The sequence below is a fragment of the Plectropomus leopardus genome, chromosome 9, assembly GCF_026936395.1.
Source record: "Plectropomus leopardus strain MGB_pleo_1.0 chromosome 9, ASM2693639v1, whole genome shotgun sequence".
In the NCBI taxonomy this organism is placed as follows: domain Eukaryota; kingdom Metazoa; phylum Chordata; class Actinopteri; order Perciformes; family Serranidae; genus Plectropomus; species Plectropomus leopardus.
The window spans coordinates 35,360,349-35,378,891 of NC_142184.1; the positions used below are offsets into that span (position 1 = coordinate 35,360,349).

At 38.8% G+C, this 18,543-nt stretch overlaps 2 protein-coding genes and 1 long non-coding RNA gene across 7 annotated transcripts in view; 2 read left to right on the forward strand and 1 right to left on the reverse strand.

The window, feature by feature from the left end:
* The window catches only part of LOC148188786 (tumor necrosis factor receptor superfamily member 14-like), a 41,599-nt gene that overhangs the window by 766 nt on the left and 22,290 nt on the right, over window positions 1–18,543 (forward strand). Inside the window, exons 1-2 of one of the 2 annotated variants that reach the window (XM_088082646.1) lie at window positions 81–260; window positions 372–464. The exons of the other annotated variant lie outside the window; for it this stretch is intronic. Of the exons in view, the coding sequence (XP_087938772.1) occupies window positions 236–260; window positions 372–464 (118 nt within the window). The 5' untranslated portion in view covers window positions 81–235. Of the gene's footprint in view, window positions 1–80; window positions 261–371; window positions 465–18,543 lie in introns of those variants that run through there. 2 annotated transcript variants of the gene reach the window in all.
* Window positions 2,762–6,744, forward strand: LOC148188787 (uncharacterized). 2 transcript variants are annotated; one of them, XR_015777574.1, is made up of 3 exons: window positions 2,762–3,737; window positions 4,721–5,737; window positions 6,088–6,744. It is a non-coding gene; the product is annotated as an uncharacterized LOC148188787 (long non-coding RNA). The 2 variants fall into 2 exon arrangements; XR_015777573.1 differs by lacking the exon at window positions 2,762–3,737 and adding an exon at window positions 3,749–4,207.
* Window positions 8,039–18,473, reverse strand: LOC121946818 (tumor necrosis factor receptor superfamily member 14-like). 3 transcript variants are annotated; one of them, XM_088082654.1, is made up of 7 exons: window positions 17,749–18,473; window positions 12,755–12,880; window positions 11,640–11,798; window positions 11,378–11,462; window positions 10,327–10,463; window positions 10,163–10,189; window positions 8,039–9,980 (listed from the first exon to the last, which is right to left on the reverse strand). In XM_088082654.1, exons 1-7 carry the CDS (start codon window positions 17,915–17,917, stop codon window positions 9,964–9,966), a joined length of 720 nt encoding a protein of 239 aa, XP_087938780.1. In that variant the 5' UTR covers window positions 17,918–18,473; the 3' UTR covers window positions 8,039–9,963. The 3 variants fall into 3 exon arrangements, with proteins under 3 accessions (XP_087938780.1, XP_087938779.1, XP_087938782.1); XM_088082653.1 differs by having other exon boundaries at window positions 8,039–10,037; window positions 17,749–18,471; XM_088082656.1 differs by lacking the exon at window positions 17,749–18,473 and adding an exon at window positions 17,350–17,371 and having other exon boundaries at window positions 8,039–10,037.

Genomic DNA, 18,543 nt, shown 5'->3' on the forward strand with positions numbered 1-18,543 from the left:
GCCCACATGACGCTGCGGTGGCTGTGGAGCTCCACAGCATATTCCTGATGACTTGCTTCGTCGTTGAATTTCGACATCGCCCTTATGCAAATGTAGAAAATTTAAAGTGGCCGTTGTAGGGGATTTCCTTGTTTTACGTTAACCAGATATATATATATATAAAAAACATATTTTACTTAAAAACAACACTCTTATTTCCAAAGCTTTCTATACCTATGTAACAGCATGGTTTATCATGCTTTCGATACTGGCTGTTATCGGTAAGTGTTTCACAGTAAACAGACGTCATATTCTGGTCTAAGCTAACGTTAGCCTAGCTAACTGATCATAGTACAGACAGCTAAACCCTGAAACTGTTGTGTATTTATTAGGGTGTGTCGCTGTCTTCATGACACCAGGACTATGCTGTCGTCCCAAGGAATATGAGACAAGTAGTGGACAGTGTTGTCCAATGTGCCATGAAGGTGAGTGTCAGCTCGGTGTCTGCCGTTAGCTGAAAGCATTTCCTGCTTCTTAAATGCAGATCTCGCAGTTGACAAGTCCGCGACTCCGGGCTTGTTTTTCTGTAAATTCGCACGCAGATAAAGGCAGCAACCTGAGGCGATGCTATTGGACTTGTTTTGTCTCCCATTGCCCCACTTTCTGTCTAGTTTGTCCTGTTGCAGGATGACATTAGTGCCATCTAGGTGGTACGTTGATCTATTATCCCCCCTCCACTCCCGTAACCCCCATATCAACATGCCATTCTTTTTAGTTTAATCGTAATTTACAGTTAAAAGGATGCAATTCCGATTTTCTTAAATGTTCAAAAAAACAATTGTAGGCTCCCCCTTCCCTTTCCTGTTACCTTTGATGCACATCGGACAACATTCTCCATCCCTTGTCTCATATTCCTTGGAAAGACAGCACAGTCCCGGTGTCATGAAGATAGCGACACATCCTGTTAAATAAACAACAGTTTCAGTGTTTAGCTGTCTGCAAGGATAGCCAGGCTAACGTTACCATAAATCTGTATATGATGAGTGTTTAACTGCGGCCACGCCAGCTGCGCTTCAGAAAAGCTCAGTCGCGCTATCTACACTTTAAAATTGAGTGCGCGTCTACACTGCGTAGTACGGTATAGCGTGGCGGCGGCTTCGTGGTGCAATTTGATCAAGCAAGATCCTACAATAGATTGATTTGCAGGTCACAGAATATGAATAGAATATGAATAGGCCTAGATTCTTGTTCTACATGTTCCCAACTACCTCTGTGGTGATTTTCAAAAATGTTTCATTGTAGCATTTTGAGACTATCTGTTGCTGAAGTGTACAGCGTACAGTACTTCAGCAACAGATTATAGTAAAATTAGCATTTTACTACAGTGAAACATTTTGAAAATCACCACAGAGGTAGTTGGGAACATGTAGAACAAGAATCTAGGCCTATTCATATTCTGTGACCTGACATTGTAGGTCTATTGTATGATTTTGCTTGATCAAATTGTTTTGATTGTTTACAAGAATGTATTAAAACAACAACCGGGTAGTGACTGCATCAACAACAATAACAAAAAACACTTCGATATAGATTCCCGAGTTTTCGAGATGTACCTGAATGCACCACGAAGCCGCCGCCACGCTATACCGTACTACGCAGTGTAGACGCGCACTCAATTTTAAAGTGTAGATAGCGCGACTGAGCTTTTCTGAAGCGCAGCTGGCGTGACCGCAGTTCTGTTTACTGAGAGACACTTACCGATGACAGTAAGTGTCGAAAGCATGATAAACCAAGTTGTTACATAATTTGTATGAAGTTTTGGCAAAAAAGATAACCACTTCTGGAGGAAACAAAGTGCAGTCGAAATTTACATGGAAAATGTCAGCACTGAGAATCCCCAAAGTCTGCCACATTAAAGTGAGGATGGGATAGTCATCCACTATTTATATGGATACAGCCGGTGTACGGCGTACACCGGGCCGGTGTACGGCGTACACCGGCCGCTTATGGGCGTGTGGATAGCCGTGGGGGCAGGACCTCAATCATTCTGTGAGAGCTGCTCAGCGGCGCATGAGGAAGCAATACATCTATGCATGAGCCATGGATGTATTACAAGGAAGTCTGGATACAGCCGTGGTGTAAGGGCTTGCACCGACCCACGTATTATAAGGACGTGTGGATAGCCGTGGGGGCAGGGCCTCATTCATTTTTATGAGAGCTGCTAAGTGGCACACGAAGCAGAGAAAACTCTTTTTCCGGGTTGAGCAAAGTGTGAAATATCCGGATCTACTTTTTTTTTTTTATTAACAATTTACAGCATACAAAATAACCATTGTTACAGCCATGGGGTTAGAGAAAGAAGAAGAAGTAAAAACAACACATAGAGAAGAGAAAAGAAAGAAAGGAAAGGAAAACAACAAACAAACAAACAAAAAAATGCATGCATGATAACATATTTGCCTTCATCAAGTTTTTAAATATTTTTCCAAGATGGAGCCAGTTTTCAGAGACTTCTTGCTTTTAAGTCCTTTAATAGTGATGTAATATTGCTTCAGTTCATTTAGGAAGTGATCAAAACTGGGTTTGGAGTCTGTCCATTTTTTCTTATGAATGTGAAATTTTCCTCGAAAAAACAGTAGCTCTACAAAAAAAAAAGTCTTTTTCTTTCTGGTTTTCTTCAAAACAAATAAAAGTGTCTTTTTCTTTTAAGGTGAGTTCTTGTCCAGTTCTCCTGTTAATGTAGTTTTGCACATCCCTCCAGAAGATCTTAGCATACAAATTTATCCCCAGTTAACCAAAACTTCCCCCAGTCAATATCTCCATACATTGATGTCCAAAAGACTTTCGCTGAGGATACAGTTACAGTCAGCATGAGGCTCCTGACAAATTTATTTGAGCATTTATTCTTATTAATATCAATTCCTCCAAGAAACAACATATTACTGGGTGGCTCTATCCTAAACACAGTTGATCCTCTAATCAGCTGCAGTACACTCCTTGGTATAGCATCAAAGACCACTGCGTATTCTTTTGGGGTAATTGGTACTCTAAATTTATCAAGGAATTCGCCATACCTTAGTAACTGTCCCTCAGCATTCACCAGTTGCTGAACTAAAAAAATGCCATTCTCAACCCATTTTTTATAGTACAATGATTTGTTCTTATATTGAATATTCTTGTTAATCCAAACGAATATTTCTTCCAGGTATAAAACCAGATTGTTCTGTGTCAATAATGTCATCCAGTCCAGACTTAAATAATAAATAAATACCATGGCAAATATTTTTGCATCGTTATTCAGCAAACTAATAGGTCTCCAATTCTCAATACTCAATTTATCTTTTTTTTTTTGGTTTAGGAATCAACTTAATCAGACCTTGATCTATTGGCCCATAGAGCATGCATAGAAGTGATTAAAGACAGCCGAACGCGGCCGGGTGTGGCCGAACACTGACTCCGACTCACTGGCTCACTCACTCAGATGACTCTGCTCGAAGCGAACAGCGCCTGTGCACGAGCATTCATCTCATAGTAGCCTAGTTTATTAGCAACAGCAGCTAATCGGCGGTATAATGACAGCGGTGCCGTCCGTTTTAATATTTACGTGATTATCAGATAATGGTATATTTCTCCCTCTCTCTCTCTCTCTCTCTCCTTACACACACACACATACATACAACTCATCAGGGAATCATATCGTAATCACGACCGGAGAAATCAAATTAACAGAATCGGAATGTGTCGTGCCCATAAAAAAGGTAATAAAAGGTGATGCCTTGTAATATTGCCCTGTGTTTTATTATAAACAGCTTAACTTTAAAAAGTACTACGTTCAGTACCTTTTAGTAACTGTCACTAGAGCTCTGCGCCGCTCACTTATAACCGGTAGTTTGAATACAGACCGTCGACTGTATATACTGTCTCTGACACAGACACGGTAAGACGTCCATATTACAGACTTTACAGCGAACAGCGTATGGATGTGATGTAAAATGGTAAAAATGATGAATTACATCAAAAATATCCATTATTACAGCCGGTACGAAGCCTGTTCTGTGTCAGAAACTCTTAGAGTTACATGCGCGTTCTCACGATAGAGTACCACAGGTCCTATGCGCGTATATTTTATGTCTGAAGACATAAAAAAAAAAGAAGAAGAAGACAATACAATTCATCAGTAAATGTAGGCAAGACGTGATGTCAAGACGCGATGTCAATGCCGGTTCAGGTGAGACACATTCATATTATTTCTAAATTAACACTTAATGTCATTAAATTAACACTTAATGTCATTTTAACCGTACATTCGTCAACCGACGGCAGTTGCCAGCAGCACGTAGGTCGTTTGGGAAGATATTGATGTTTAATTTAACGTTAACGTTTTAGACAGATTTTGCTTGGCAGAAAGAGCATTAATTACTTTTTTTCAAATAAAAAACTATTTCTTCAAACTCAATACACTGAAAATGTCTGCGAGGCTGTACGAAAATCAGTAATGAGTGAGCAAGGGATGATAACAGAAGCATATACTTTCATTTAACTCAGCATATCAAACTTTTTTTTTTCTTTAGCAAAAATATATTCAAAGAATAGTTTCGGTGATATGTGTGTTTATGTTTGAAGATTGAAGTTTGATTGAAGTGTGGTTTACAGATCCTTTTATTTCTTTTCAAAATAAAATGTATAAAGTAAGGAATTAGGCCTATGAGTTTTTTTTAAATAGTATTTTATTCTCTTATAGACCAACATCACAACATTTCGGGAGGGTACATGCCCGGAGCTCATTAAATTGGGAGTGGACACTTTTCAGTGCCCAATGTGCCACAAGGTAGGGCCATACCATGCCCTAATTCCCCATTTACAAGGCCACCAGAAGTCCGTTGTTAAATATGGAGGTAAGTTCAACCACAGATATTGATAAAAATTTTGTTAATACCAATGCCATTATCGATTTCCCTTATTGATCTGATTCTTTGTCGATTATGTTATTGATTTATGGTCAGTAGGCTATTCTATGTGGGGGAACTTAACTGTTCTATTATTGTCACTGTTAATCTTTTGGCTTGCTATATAGCCTAGAGTCTGGAGGCTGCACTGCCCTGCACTTCTGCCTTTGTTGATCAGCATCAGATGATATTGGTTCCAATTTCAATTTGTTGTTGATTTTCAACTGTAAGTGGTTCTCAATTTCCCATCCCATCCCTAATTGTAATTAATCCTAAAAAACACATTTATAATTTGTTGTCTCAAGCTTTACCAATGTTTTTTTGTTGATTTGTTCATTGTAAAAAGAAGAAAGTCTTTACATTCTGTCAATAAAGCAAATTTGCAATTTTAATTTTAAGTGCAATTGTCAATCCTCCCTGGATCCCTATAAAACAAACTGACACAATTATGGTTTGCTTTCTGCAGAATTCACAGCACATTGACCCTGCCTTTGATCACATGTACAGTAAGAGGCCTTACAGCTTTCCACCCAGAGAGCAGGTTACGGTGAGTAACGATTATTGCATGAGAACAACATATCCAGTGTTTACAGCTGTGCACTAAGTCATGTCTTTGTATGTCTTGATTAAGGACAATAATGACAGCAGTGACCAACATGATGTGGTCACCACAAACACAGATGTTGGGATCCTGAGTGAAGCATTAAGCGATATACACGCCATGATGTAACTGCTGACAGCATTTTCAGATGAGCTTGTTCAAATATTTTTCAAAGAAGAGAAAGACACCTGATGAGGATGGCGCTAGTCAGGTATCATTAGCCTTTTTACTGACTCAAATTATGATGGTTAGGTAAAAAATTATGTTCACACTTGTAATCAAATGTGACGTGAGTGTAAATTATCTAACGTTAATGTTTTATGTAATCGTATAAGACAAGTAACAGACAGGGAGGAGCAGTGGAACAAAGTGAAGGAGAGCAGAGTACAGGAGGGGGAGTGCCGAGTGAAGGAGCAGGAGAGCAAAGTGATGGTGCAGGAGAGAGAGATGAGAGGAGAGGAGAAAAACATAAAGGGAAACACAGGCTATCAGGCTGGGACCCTAAATGGGTTGAAAAAAATAAATAAAAAAATAAATAAAAATGATTGTTTCTATTTGTAGGTGAAGACTGAGTTGAGAAACAGGCTGCAGGGGGATCACCTTGCAGCATGTATGCTGCTGAGCATCAACGGGCCACCTCTTGGGGAATTTCCGTACAACAGAGCCTTAGAGCTGTTCTACAAAAAACCAAGAAAAATCCATTGTTCTGAGCCTGGGTGCAAACTTTGCCACTGATTACAGCCCCATCAAGAAATTATTATTTATTGTTTTTATTATTTTATTGTTGAATTTTTGTTATTATTTTTTATTTTTACATTCAGCCTTCAAAAAGCGTCATTTGTTTACACCGCCACGGCTCCCCGGAGAGCCTGCCCCCGCTGCTGAAAAAAATCCTAGAGCAAACACTGATGTTAGACGTTTAAATTAAAGTCTCAACGCATTTATTCCAAACATTTATTCCATGTGAAAATGCAGTGAAATCGTCCCTCTATGCATGTTCACAAATAGAACAAAGGATTCTGTGGCTCTGACACTGTTTTAACAGCTTTCAACAATCTTTAGCCTCTCTGGGATGGGCATTATCTGATCCAGATTTGACCTGTCTCAGTGTAGCAGCTATGGAGAGAGACCTAGTCAAATGTGATCTACATGTAAAATCTGAAATCTTTTTTTTCTTTTCATTTTCACAAATAAAATAAAGGTTTCACAAAAATGACAGTGTGCTTCAGGCTGCGAGGCACAGTAGTTGGTACAAAAGGCTGAGGATGGATAGTTAAGCAATGTAAGCTAAATTATGTTTTCACTAAATCTCACATTGTAGCCCAGCGCTCACCTTTATAATGAATCGAAAGCTTCACGGTAAGGTGGTTTATCGTCCACCTGCCACTGTGGCCGCAGTATATATATACACATATATATATATTTACATACACACACACACACACCCGTATTTAGGGTCATCCTACCAACATTCATAAAAGCCCATGCTTACCTAGAAACTCCACAACCACTGGTCGATAATCATCCTTAGTTTTACTGGCCCACAGCTGGTTATGAGAATTAAGGTTCTCCACACAGACAGGCTGCCTTACTTTGTCCATTATTACATTTAAACCTGCTACTGATCGCTGCTCACAAGAGTTATACATACTGTGATACATGACTCAACCTGCACTCCTCTATGTTATATCCCTGACTTCATACACAAGCACAGCCCTCACCAGGGTTACCTGCTGTCCTCCCTAAAACACTCTGCCAGGATTCACAAAGTCTAAGCAGGGCTTGAGCCAGGTCTCATTTACACACACTATTTCTGCTTTATGCTTAAATGCATCCACAAACATTTTGAGCTCGGCCATTGGCCACCAAACTCCTCACATTTCACTGAAGGATATAAAACATCCACATGCTAAATATCAGCAACGTCATCTCTTCTTCTGACTCCACCCAGTTCAGCCTCTCAGAAACTTGCCCCCCAAAGCCCAAGAACTGCCCCCCTCACCACATCTGACTGGTCTTTGCCTGGTTCTTCACTCTCCGCAGTCTCCATTTTTATACCATGAAACTCAGTTTTCCTTATTACCACACAATCACATGGGACTGGTGCCACTTTTGAGCACAACCTGCTTCAATGGTCCACCTTTCTCCCACACCATCAAACTTCCTGACTGCCTCTGCATAAGAAACTGCACCTGCCTCCTTGATCTGCTTGACCTTCGCCTCTCTGACATGCTGCCCAACTGGTTTGTGAGCCAAATTAACATTTTATCACATTTTGTTAACTGTTGTTAAGTTTCCATCTAAATAAAATCGAGATTTTTAGATGACACAATATCACATTACCATTTTGAAAATACGTGGACACAAATGAACTGAAATGCAGAAGACAGCACTGCACATTGTGGCAGAACACAAACTGAAACAGTGACAGTTTCAAATTCTTCAGACTTGCAGTTGAGAGGCATTAAAATTTTGGTAACCCTCATTCATAAGAGAAGGAAGACTCTTCAAAGGCAATGTAAATGTATTTTTATAGCATCATTGAAATACAGTCAATACAAAATATGCAACACAACTGCAACTCTTAGAAGCAAAGACAGACGCGCACGCACGCACGCACACGCGCGCACACACACACACACACACACACTCATGTATGTCAAAGTCATCAGAGCAGATAGATAGAGATATGAGGAAAAACATCTCTTCTTCACAAGTCACTAATTGTTTTACAGTAGGAGGAATAATAAGTTTAAGAGCATTTTTAAAAAATGTGTGAATATAATTTAGTCAAATTTAGATCATATTTCAGTTATTATAATGACTGGATTATTACATTTCAGGGATAAAGAAATACTACTATACTTGGTCCGCGGATCCCAACGACTGTAGTTTCAGTAACTGCAAATCTGACGAACATTTACGTCATTTGAGTATTTGAATCCCTTTCCACTTCTAATCCAGTACACTTCAGAGGGAGATCTTGTACTTTTTACTCTGCCACTATTATTAGGTAACTTTAATACAAAATAAGATTTTTCACACAAACCAAAAATATGAAAACATACAAGTGCAGCTGAAACAATTAGTGAATTAATTTGAAAAAAAGAAAACTTTTTCCATGTGAAAAAAAGAAAACTTTTTCATGTGAAAAAAAATCAGAGAGAATGTTGCTGCATGAGGCCAATAACCAAACAAAGCACATTAACAGCAGAAGCAGGGCAAAGCACAACAGCAGTAAGTAAAACACAACAGCGAGTAACAAAACACAAAGAAAACACATTTGGCAAAATCCAAACAGGTAGGTACATATTCGACAGCGGTTCCTGTTTAAATTTCAAATCCTCTATGATTGGTTGCACTGCCTGTCTGCGCCAAACAAAATGACCTGGTCTATGGATTTCTGGCAGACTGGATGCCTCGCTGCCTCAGCTCAATGGGGTTTTTTGTGTGACGGAAATCAGATTTTAGTGTATGCATACTAATCACGATATCATGTCCTTTACTCAGCAGAATCTCACCATGTCTCTATCAGAGCATGAAGAGAACTTAAACTTAAAATGTGAAGCCTCAATGTCACATTCCTCAAGCCATGTTTTCCACAAATTCGGACAGGACTTTTACAATATAAAAATATGCTAATTTGTCATGTTATAATAAAAATGTTACACGTTTAATATTGCACTCTTTCCACTTTGTATTGCAACTGCAGCATTGCAGTTTCACTCGAGATCAATAGTTTTTGCTTTTTAAATCTTAAATGGTTATAATACGGTATCAACGTGTATTTTATTATCGTATATCATCGTAGTAACCTAGAATTATTGTATATTGTCCAGTATGTACCTGCCTATTCCATTTTCAGTCTCACCAAAACTCATGTTTTGTAACTTGCCGTTGCCTTTTCTCTTCTGCTGTCGTGCTTTGCCCTTCAGGGCCACTGTACATATTACATCTACAGCAGAAAGCTTGGAACCACGACAAATCAGCTGCTCACTCCTCTTTGATGCGTCTGCATCTTCACTACCATCCTCATCATCTCCTGCAGACTGCTTATGTAAATCCGTCATATTAGCACACTTTGCAGCATCGGTCAGCGAAACCTTTTCCTTTGTTTTCTTGGTGCAACTTCTCCGCATCGCTGATGGTATGTCCCAACTGGTTCCCAAACTAACTGGTTTGTGTCTGAGTGCACATGTTGAGCGTGTTACATTTACAAGACTTGTCGGTAAGAGAAATACCAGGCTTGTCCTTTTTTTGACGATAATGTGATCACTGTAATCATCCGGTGTGTCTGGAACTGCAATGAAGACGAGCACGTCTGCTAACAGGGACAAGCAGAGACCACTGTGTGTCAGCTGGCTCATAGAAAAGAGTCCAGTGTGGGCTGAACACATGTGTACTTTGCCGTGTACTTTGAGTTCTTTGGGCAGAGGTCTACTCCAGAGGCTTCGCTGAAAATTAAAGGGGACAGAATGTCTGCTGTCAGGGCCCTGAGGCTCCAGAACCATCTGCCCAAGAAAATTCAGAAATTCAGAAAATCAAAAAGAAAAGAAATCAAACATGATATTAAAACTTATTTTTATGCAGAATTCCATGCAGTGCAACCCTTTACAATTTTACTGACCCGACATACCTGTTTCTTTTTTTGATGTTAGCTGGGCTGAAATCCAAAAGCAAGAAAGGTATTAGTTAAAACCATTAGTTGGCATCCACTGGAGACAATGAGGAGAAACAAATAGAAGGAAATGATGTTTTTACATTAGGCAGATGGATCAGGGATATAAAACAAGCACTAACCTCTGACATAAAGTCCAAAAAGAGTTAATGATAATAATATAAATGATATATAACAGTAATGCGCTCTTGAAGCAATTCTGCAGACAACATCACTGATCGTGTCTCCTTCTCTGACCGTTACTTCAGTTTCTGAGCATCTGTAGGAAAAAATAAATAAAACAGCTTCATTACAGTTTTTCAAATGAAAACTTATTTTGAAGTGTAACCATGACGTTGAAAATAAAAGTGTGTAACGTTAATGATTCATGCTTACAAATGCACACTGTAGGTTAATTTATTTAGACCGAAGAAATTTGCACTACAACTGCAACTCATGCACAACTGTAAAATCCCTCCAGTGTACCTTCTGTATATAGATTTTGTGTTCTTTATAGTTTGTTTTTTTTTACTTAAGATTTTCTTTTGTATTGCTTCGACATTTTTATCTCAAGTCGTGTTCTATTCAAATCTAATATTTTATTCTTCCTTCATGTCAACTGTTTCACACCATACAAGTCAAATTCCTTGTATATGTAAATGTACTTGGCAATAAAAAACAGATTCTGATTTTGATGTGAAACAACGGCAACTCAACAAAGAAACTTGGTTCATGTTTGATCGCCGTCTTGTCGGCCTGTTTTCACACATGGCCACTTCCTGCCCATAAACAAACCATTACATTAAATACATTTCTGCAAACATTTTTAGGCGAGAAATTGGCAGTGCAGTGACATAATCTTGAATCATATTTGATCAGAACTGCCTAGTTTTACCATTTGATCAGATTTCAGTCCAAGTCTGAGAGACAGAGAAGGGCGGGTGTGTCTCTTGGTCAGCTCTATACGCTTTAAGTACATGGAGGCAGGAGGGCTGGCGGGCAATAGGAAAACGCACAAGTACAGCCTGTAGTTTGAGCAACAGTCCTATGACTAGGTGGAGAGGAGGAATATCTAGTCACAAGTCAGATGGAGGGAAGTTTACCAAGTTCATCTATACGCATTACCCACATTGTTTTGATAGAAAGCTGGGTGAAAATCAGCAAAGTATCCCTTCAACAAAAAAAACGTCTTACACAGTCCAAGCCGAGCAGTTCACACCATCCTGTGAAAAGTAGCCGTGCTGACAGGGTTCACACACTGTATCAGTTGAATTGGTTCCTTAAAGAAACAGAAAAGTGAGATTAATGACACCGGACCGCAACAATCAGTGAAAATCCATCAGTTAACACACTTACATCAGTGTCTTCACTGAGTGTTTTTACATGCACACTATTATCTTACATACACTGAGCATGTTTTCTGCATTTTTAAAATTGATTTACTGATTTTTCTTACCTGGTGATTTTGTTCTGTGACCGGGTTTACAGCGCGTATGTTTTTGTGTCGAACTACATCCTGTATCATGAGTCAGATCTTTGCAGAAATATCCAGGCAAAACACCACAAACTGTGTCAGCTTTTATTGTGCATCCCCGCACGACAAAGAGACCATTACCTAAAAGGAACACAAACACAGTCAGTAGATCATGTTAAAACTACATTCATACATTTTATTCAGCTTTAATTCATATTTGAAAAGAATGTCATAATATGCTGCTTGGTTGACTGCAACCAAAAAACATCAGACTTAATTTGGAGATTGTTCACTGGCTGCGTTTACATGCACACTAATATTACACTATTATTCCCAATATGAGAATATTTAGAATTTATTGCAGATCATATTAACAGCATATTCCGTTTAGATATTCAAATGAGGCCTTTTTCTGAATTTAGTATTTTCTGATTAAAACGTGTGATATATCAGTATTATTCAGAGTTGATTAGCATTCTTTGGACAGGTACACAGCGCATTCAGAATTTACGTCTCAAATGGGGGTTTTACCGCTCTCTGTGACACACAGCCTCTTGTCTGTCAGCTCTGTGCGTTGTCATGGATAAAAGGTGCACAAACCAACTCCCTAACAGTTTGAAGGCCGTGGTAGAGATACATGCCCAAAAGAAAATCCCACATTTCTGGTCTAAAGGAGAAACACACCTACTTTTCAACATTAAGAAAGGTTTGTATATCAGCAGGTTTTTGGATATGTGCAAACGTCACAGCGTCAAGCTTTTCAGGACAGTGGTTTAAGAAACTTAAGAGGGAGGATGTGTTTTCATGGTCCAACAAGTCTGCCAACAGCAGAAAACTTGCAAAGAAGCAAAATGACAAGCGGCTCCAGACGTCCCACTTTTGCATATCTTGATGTGATAAACAATATGGCCTTAACCGGAGTACGCATGGCTGCATGTTAACAGGAGAATTAGTGTAATATTCATTTTCACTAGCCGTGCAAACAGCTCAGTAGGCATATTGTCTTTTTGGAATAAAGGCAAAAAACTGAATATTTTGTGCATGAAAATGTAGTCAACGAGAATGAAGAACGACATGTTAATACATTACAGACATACCTGTGTCACAGGAGGTGCAGGAGAAACATTTATTCAAGCCATTGGGCTGGTTCATAAATGTTCCATTCACACAATCGATGCACCGTGTTCCTGACTGTGATGTGCAGTCTTTTTTAACAACTGTCCCTGTTGAAGACAAAAACACACTGTCAGTACCAGTCCTGTGTCAGGTCTCTGAGGGCAGCGCATGTGACTGACCACTTCACAAACCAAAGGAGGTTGAGTAATTACTGAGTTCTGCTTCTTGAAGTTCCATTTATGCAACAGTTAGTTCCGACCAAGCAATTTGATTGGCCAAGAGGCATTCAATGAGTGCTGATACAGCAGTACAACATCACTGGGACTGTTAACTTTGAACGCTGCATGTATCACTCCGCTTCACGGCCGTTCAAAACACGTTAATTAGTGTAAGATAGTGATGATAGTGGGATATGTTTGAACAGTGGATTTATGTTTATAGTATGGTGTAAGCATAGTTTCAAACAGCTGGTAGTTAAAAATACGCTCACATCCAGTCCAGTACCTACACACAGAAATTACACGATCCGACACACTGACTGCATTTGGTTCAGTTTTAAGGTGTTTTTTTATGCAGAAAGAAACAATATCATGTCACATTAATTCACTGAGAAAATGTGTTCCTCACAGGAACTGCTTCAGTTTCTGAGGAAACTAAAATAGCTCCAACAAAAACATGAAGTTTACATTTTACTTAACGTTATTTCCCTTTTTTAATTCATTTCACTTGAATCACTTGCCAAACCATTATTTCTGATTAAAACTGACTTGTAAATATCAGTGGCTTTAGTTATGTATATCTTGATGTACATTACTTGAGCCAACTTCTTACTTAATAAATTAACTCTTTAAAATCTGAATTGACATAATTAAAAATCAGAAAGAAAACTCCAAGGCACTCTCCTGAAATGTTAAAATGTCTGATTTTTAATCCTAGTATATCCCCACCCAGGAAGTGCTCCTTGTCTTGCATTTCTGAATTGACATCACATTCTTGTGCTGCATTCAGACGCCTTTCAACCTTTGAAACCTGAGTAAATTAGTTTGATTTCTTTCAAAACTATGGGCAAGGGACAGTAAGCAAACTTAGCAAAACTTGGTCAGCAAAGTAATTACATATTTAATATATATAATAAAGTATGATCAGCAGCAGCCAGTTGATGGCTGCAGTGATTTTGGTGACACTACAGTACATAAAAGTGGAGTTATTAAATTTTATTTCTAATAAAAATTCCATAAAATTATGATTTTTAAAAAAAATATCAAACCAAGTGTTGTAGTATGATCAGCAGCATCCAGTTGAAGGCTGCAGTGATTTTGATAAAACTGGGCTTGTAGCACATTGTCTACCTTACAACGATGGGAAAGAGGCCTCGTTTATGTTTTGACAACGTATCACTAATGAGTTATTGATGCCGGAAGTCCGAATCTGTGAATATCTTTCCAACTTTACCGAACTCGTCAAGTTCGGTAAAGTTGGAAAGAAAATGAAAATATTTTTTTAAAAATCATAATTTTATGGAATTTATATTAATAATAAAATTTAATAACTCCACTTTTATGCACTGTAGTGTCACCAAATTTACTGCAGCCATCAACTGGATGCTGCTGATCATACTACAACACTTGGTTTGATATTTTTTTTAAAAATCATGACGACAGCCCAATTACCAAACAAAGATACGCCTTGGTATTGTGTGATGTGCAACAGCCATAGCTGAAGAGGCTGTAGGCAAGATAGGCTCTTATGATCAACAGGAGCCGGTTGATAGTTGGACAAAGTTTCAATTTTCTACAGTACACAAGAGGGAAGTTATTGAATTTTATTATTAATATAAATTCTTTAAAATTATGTTGTTGTTTTTGTTTTATATATCAAAGTGTTGTAGTATGATCAGCAGGAGCAAGTTGATGGTTGGACAGAGTTTAATTCTTCTACAGTATGTAAAAGTGAAGTTATATGAATGTATTATTAATAAAAAATCATACAGTACATAAGAGTGGAGTTATTACATTTTATTACAAATACAAATTCCATAAAATTATGATTTAAAAAAAAATATCAAACCAAGAGTTGTAGTATGATCAGCAGCAGCCAGTTGATGGCTGTAGTGATTTTGGTGACACTACAGTACATAAAAGTGGAGTTATTATATTTTATTTCTAATAAAAATTCCATAAAATTATGATTTTTTTAAAAAATATCAAACCAAGTGTTGTAGTATGATCAGCAGCATCCAGTTGATGGCTGCAGTAAATTTGGTGACACTACAGTGCATAAAAGAGAAGTTATGAAATTTTATTATTAATAAAAATTCCATAAAATTATGATTTTTTTAAAAATATCAAACCAAGAGTTGTAGTATGATCAGCAGCATCCAGTTGATGGCTGCAATGATTTTGGTGACACTACAGTACATAAAAGAGAAGTTATTAAATTTTATTATTAATAAAAATTCATAAAATTATGATTTTTTAAAAAAATATCAAACCAAGAGTTGTAGTATGATCAGCAGCATCCAGTTGATGGCTGCAGTAAATTTGGTGACACTACAGTGCATAAAAGAGAAGTTATTACATTTTATTTCTAATAAAAAATCCATAAAATTATGAAAAGAAAAAAAAAAAATCAAAGTGTTGTAGTATGATCAGCAGGAACCAGATGATGGTTGGACAGAGTTTAATTCTTCTGCAGTGCATAAAGGTGGAGTTATTGCATTTTATTATAAAGTTTCTTAAAATTATATATATATATATATATATATATATATATATATATATATATATATATATATATATATATATATATATTATAAAATAAGTGCTATAGTATGATCAACAGGAGCCAGTTGAAGGCTGCAGTGATTTTGGTGACACTACAGTGCATAAGACTGAAGTTATTGAATATCTGTGTAGTGTTTCTCTTCGCTGCTGTTGCGGTTTTGCAATTTGCAGACGGTCCCTATCCACTCGTCTCACCGCCGGCTGCTCATTGACACCAATGTTATTTCTGCAGCTTGAGAGACAGCTACTTTTGATAAAACTGGGCTTGTAGCACATTGTCTACCTTACAACGATGGGAAAGAGGCCTCGTTCATGTTTTGACAACGTATCACTGATGAGTTATTGATGCCGGAAGTCCGAATCTGTGAATATCTTTCCAACTTTACCGAACTCAGCTAACGGCAGACACCGAGCTGACACTCACCTTCATGGCACATCGGACAACATTGTCCACTACTTGTTGCATATTCCTTAGAAAGACAGCATAGTCCTGGTGTCATGAAGACAGCGACACATCCTGATAAATACACAACAGTTTCAGGGGTTAGCTGTCTGTACTATGATCAGTTAGCTAGGCTAACGTTAGCTTAGACCAGAATATGACGTCTGTTTACTGTGAGACACTTACCGATGACAGCCAGTATCGAAAGCATGATAAACCATGCTGTTACATAATTTCAGAAAATTTGGCAAATAATAGCGCCATTTCTAAGTAAAATATGTGATATAAATATGTTTAGCTGGTTAACGTAACTCCAGGAAATCCCCTACAACAGCCATTTCAAACAGCGAGCAGAAGGGCGGGGAGATCAACAGTGAAGTTAGCTTTCGATTCGTCGCTTACTTCCGCTACAGCGGGACTCCTTACATGTAGTTCTCTGCTTTTAGGACCTCATACTGTGATCAAAGCATGTTAGACGTTTAAATTAAAGTCTCAACGCATTTATTCCATGTGAAAATGCAGTGCGACATAAATGTGAAAAATGCAGTGAAATCGTTCCTCTATGCATGTTCACAAATAGAATAAAGGATTTTGTGGCTCTGACACTGTTTTAACAGCTTTAATCTTTAGCCTCTCTGGGATGGGCATTATCTGATCCAGATTTGACCTGTCTCAGTGTTGCAGTTATGGAGAGAGACCTAGTCAAATGTGATCTACATGTAAAATCTGAAATCTTTTTTTCCTTTCATTTTCACAAATAAAATAAAGGTTTCACAAAAATGACAGTGTGCTTCAGGCTGCGTGAGGCACCGTAGTTGGTACAAAAGGCCGAGGATGGATAGTTAAGCAATGTAAGCTAAATTTCAGAGCTGCCAACTCTCACGCAATGAGAGTGAGACACACGCATCCACAGGAATTCACAGGAGATTCCTGTTTCATGCAGCCCTCTCTCGGTGTCCTCCCGGCGTCACATTTCTCCTGTAGTACTCCTGTAGAGCCCTGGGCCATGCGCGTGGTCTCCATGGGAAACCGGGAGTCATGTCTGACCCAATAGGCTCGAGGGAAATTTGACCGCTCCAAAAATGTCACTTTTTGTCCTGTGTTTTACTGAACATCTGACATGCAGCAGCTGGTAGAGAGTTATAACTAAAAAATGCACAGAAATAGTTTTGTTTTTGTGAAACGTGCCTGAATCTAGACTGGGCAGCAGGTGTGTGCGCATTTGGATACTAGAGTGACTCAGGAAGCACATTCCTGTCCGAACCAAAGTAACTGAGCCCAAGAAATTAATTTTACTATGTTCAGCCACTGACAAAAAACAGAAGGCACTAATGAAAAGAATATGCCTTACCCATTTTGCTGATCACACAGCTGATCGATAGATCGCAGCAGACCGACAGCCCAGCGCAGTAACAGAGACAGAGACGGACAGCAGAGTTTTTTCTCACAGCATCTGAACAGTTAAGTGTTTAGCAGGGAAAGCAACTTCTTCAGATTTCTACAGAACATTCTACACCATCTCCAAAAAAACCCCTTCCAAATCTCACTCCAAACTTCTCTGAAAAGTTGGCAACCTTGTAAATCATGTTTCCATTAAATCTCACATTGTAAGTAGGGTGGTTTATCGTCCACCTGCCACTGTGGCCGCAGTATATATATACACATATATATACATACATACACACACACACACACACACACACACACATTTAGGGTCATCCTACCAACATTCATAAAAGCCCATGCTTACCTAGAAACTCCACAACCACTGGTCGATAATCATCCTTAGTTTTACTGGCCCACAGCTGGTTATGAGAATTAAGGTTCTCCACACAGACAGGCTGCCTTACTTTGTCCATAATTACATTTAAACCTGCTACTGATCGCTGCTCACAAGAGTTATACATACTGTGATACATGACTCAACCTGCACTCCTCTATGTTATATCCCTGACTTCATACACAAGCACAGCCCTCACCAGGGCTACCTGCTGTCCTCCCTAAAACACTCTGCCAGGATTCACAAAGTCTAAGCAGGGCTTGAGCCAGGTCTCATTTACACACACTATTTCTGCTTTATGCTTAAATGCATCCACAAACATTTTGAGCTCGGCCATTGGCCACCAAACTCCTCACATTTCACTGAAGGATATAAAACATCCACATGCTAAATATCAGCAACGTCATCTCTTCTTCTGACTCCACCCAGTTCAGCCTCTCAGAAACTTGCCCCCCAAAGCCCAAGAACTGCCCCCCTCGCCACATCTGACTGGTCTTTGCCTGGTTCTTCACTCTCCGCAGTCTCCATTTTTATACCATGAAACTCAGTTTTCCTTATTACCACACAATCACATGGGACTGGTGCCACTTTTGAGCACAACCTGCTTCAATGGTCCACCTTTCTCCCACACCATCAAACTTCCTGACTGCCTCTGCATAAGAAACTGCACCTGCCTCCTTGATCTGCTTGACCTTCGCTGCTCTGACATGCTGCCCACAGCCTCGATACCCAGCAACACGATTCCCCCCACAGCATATACATTTT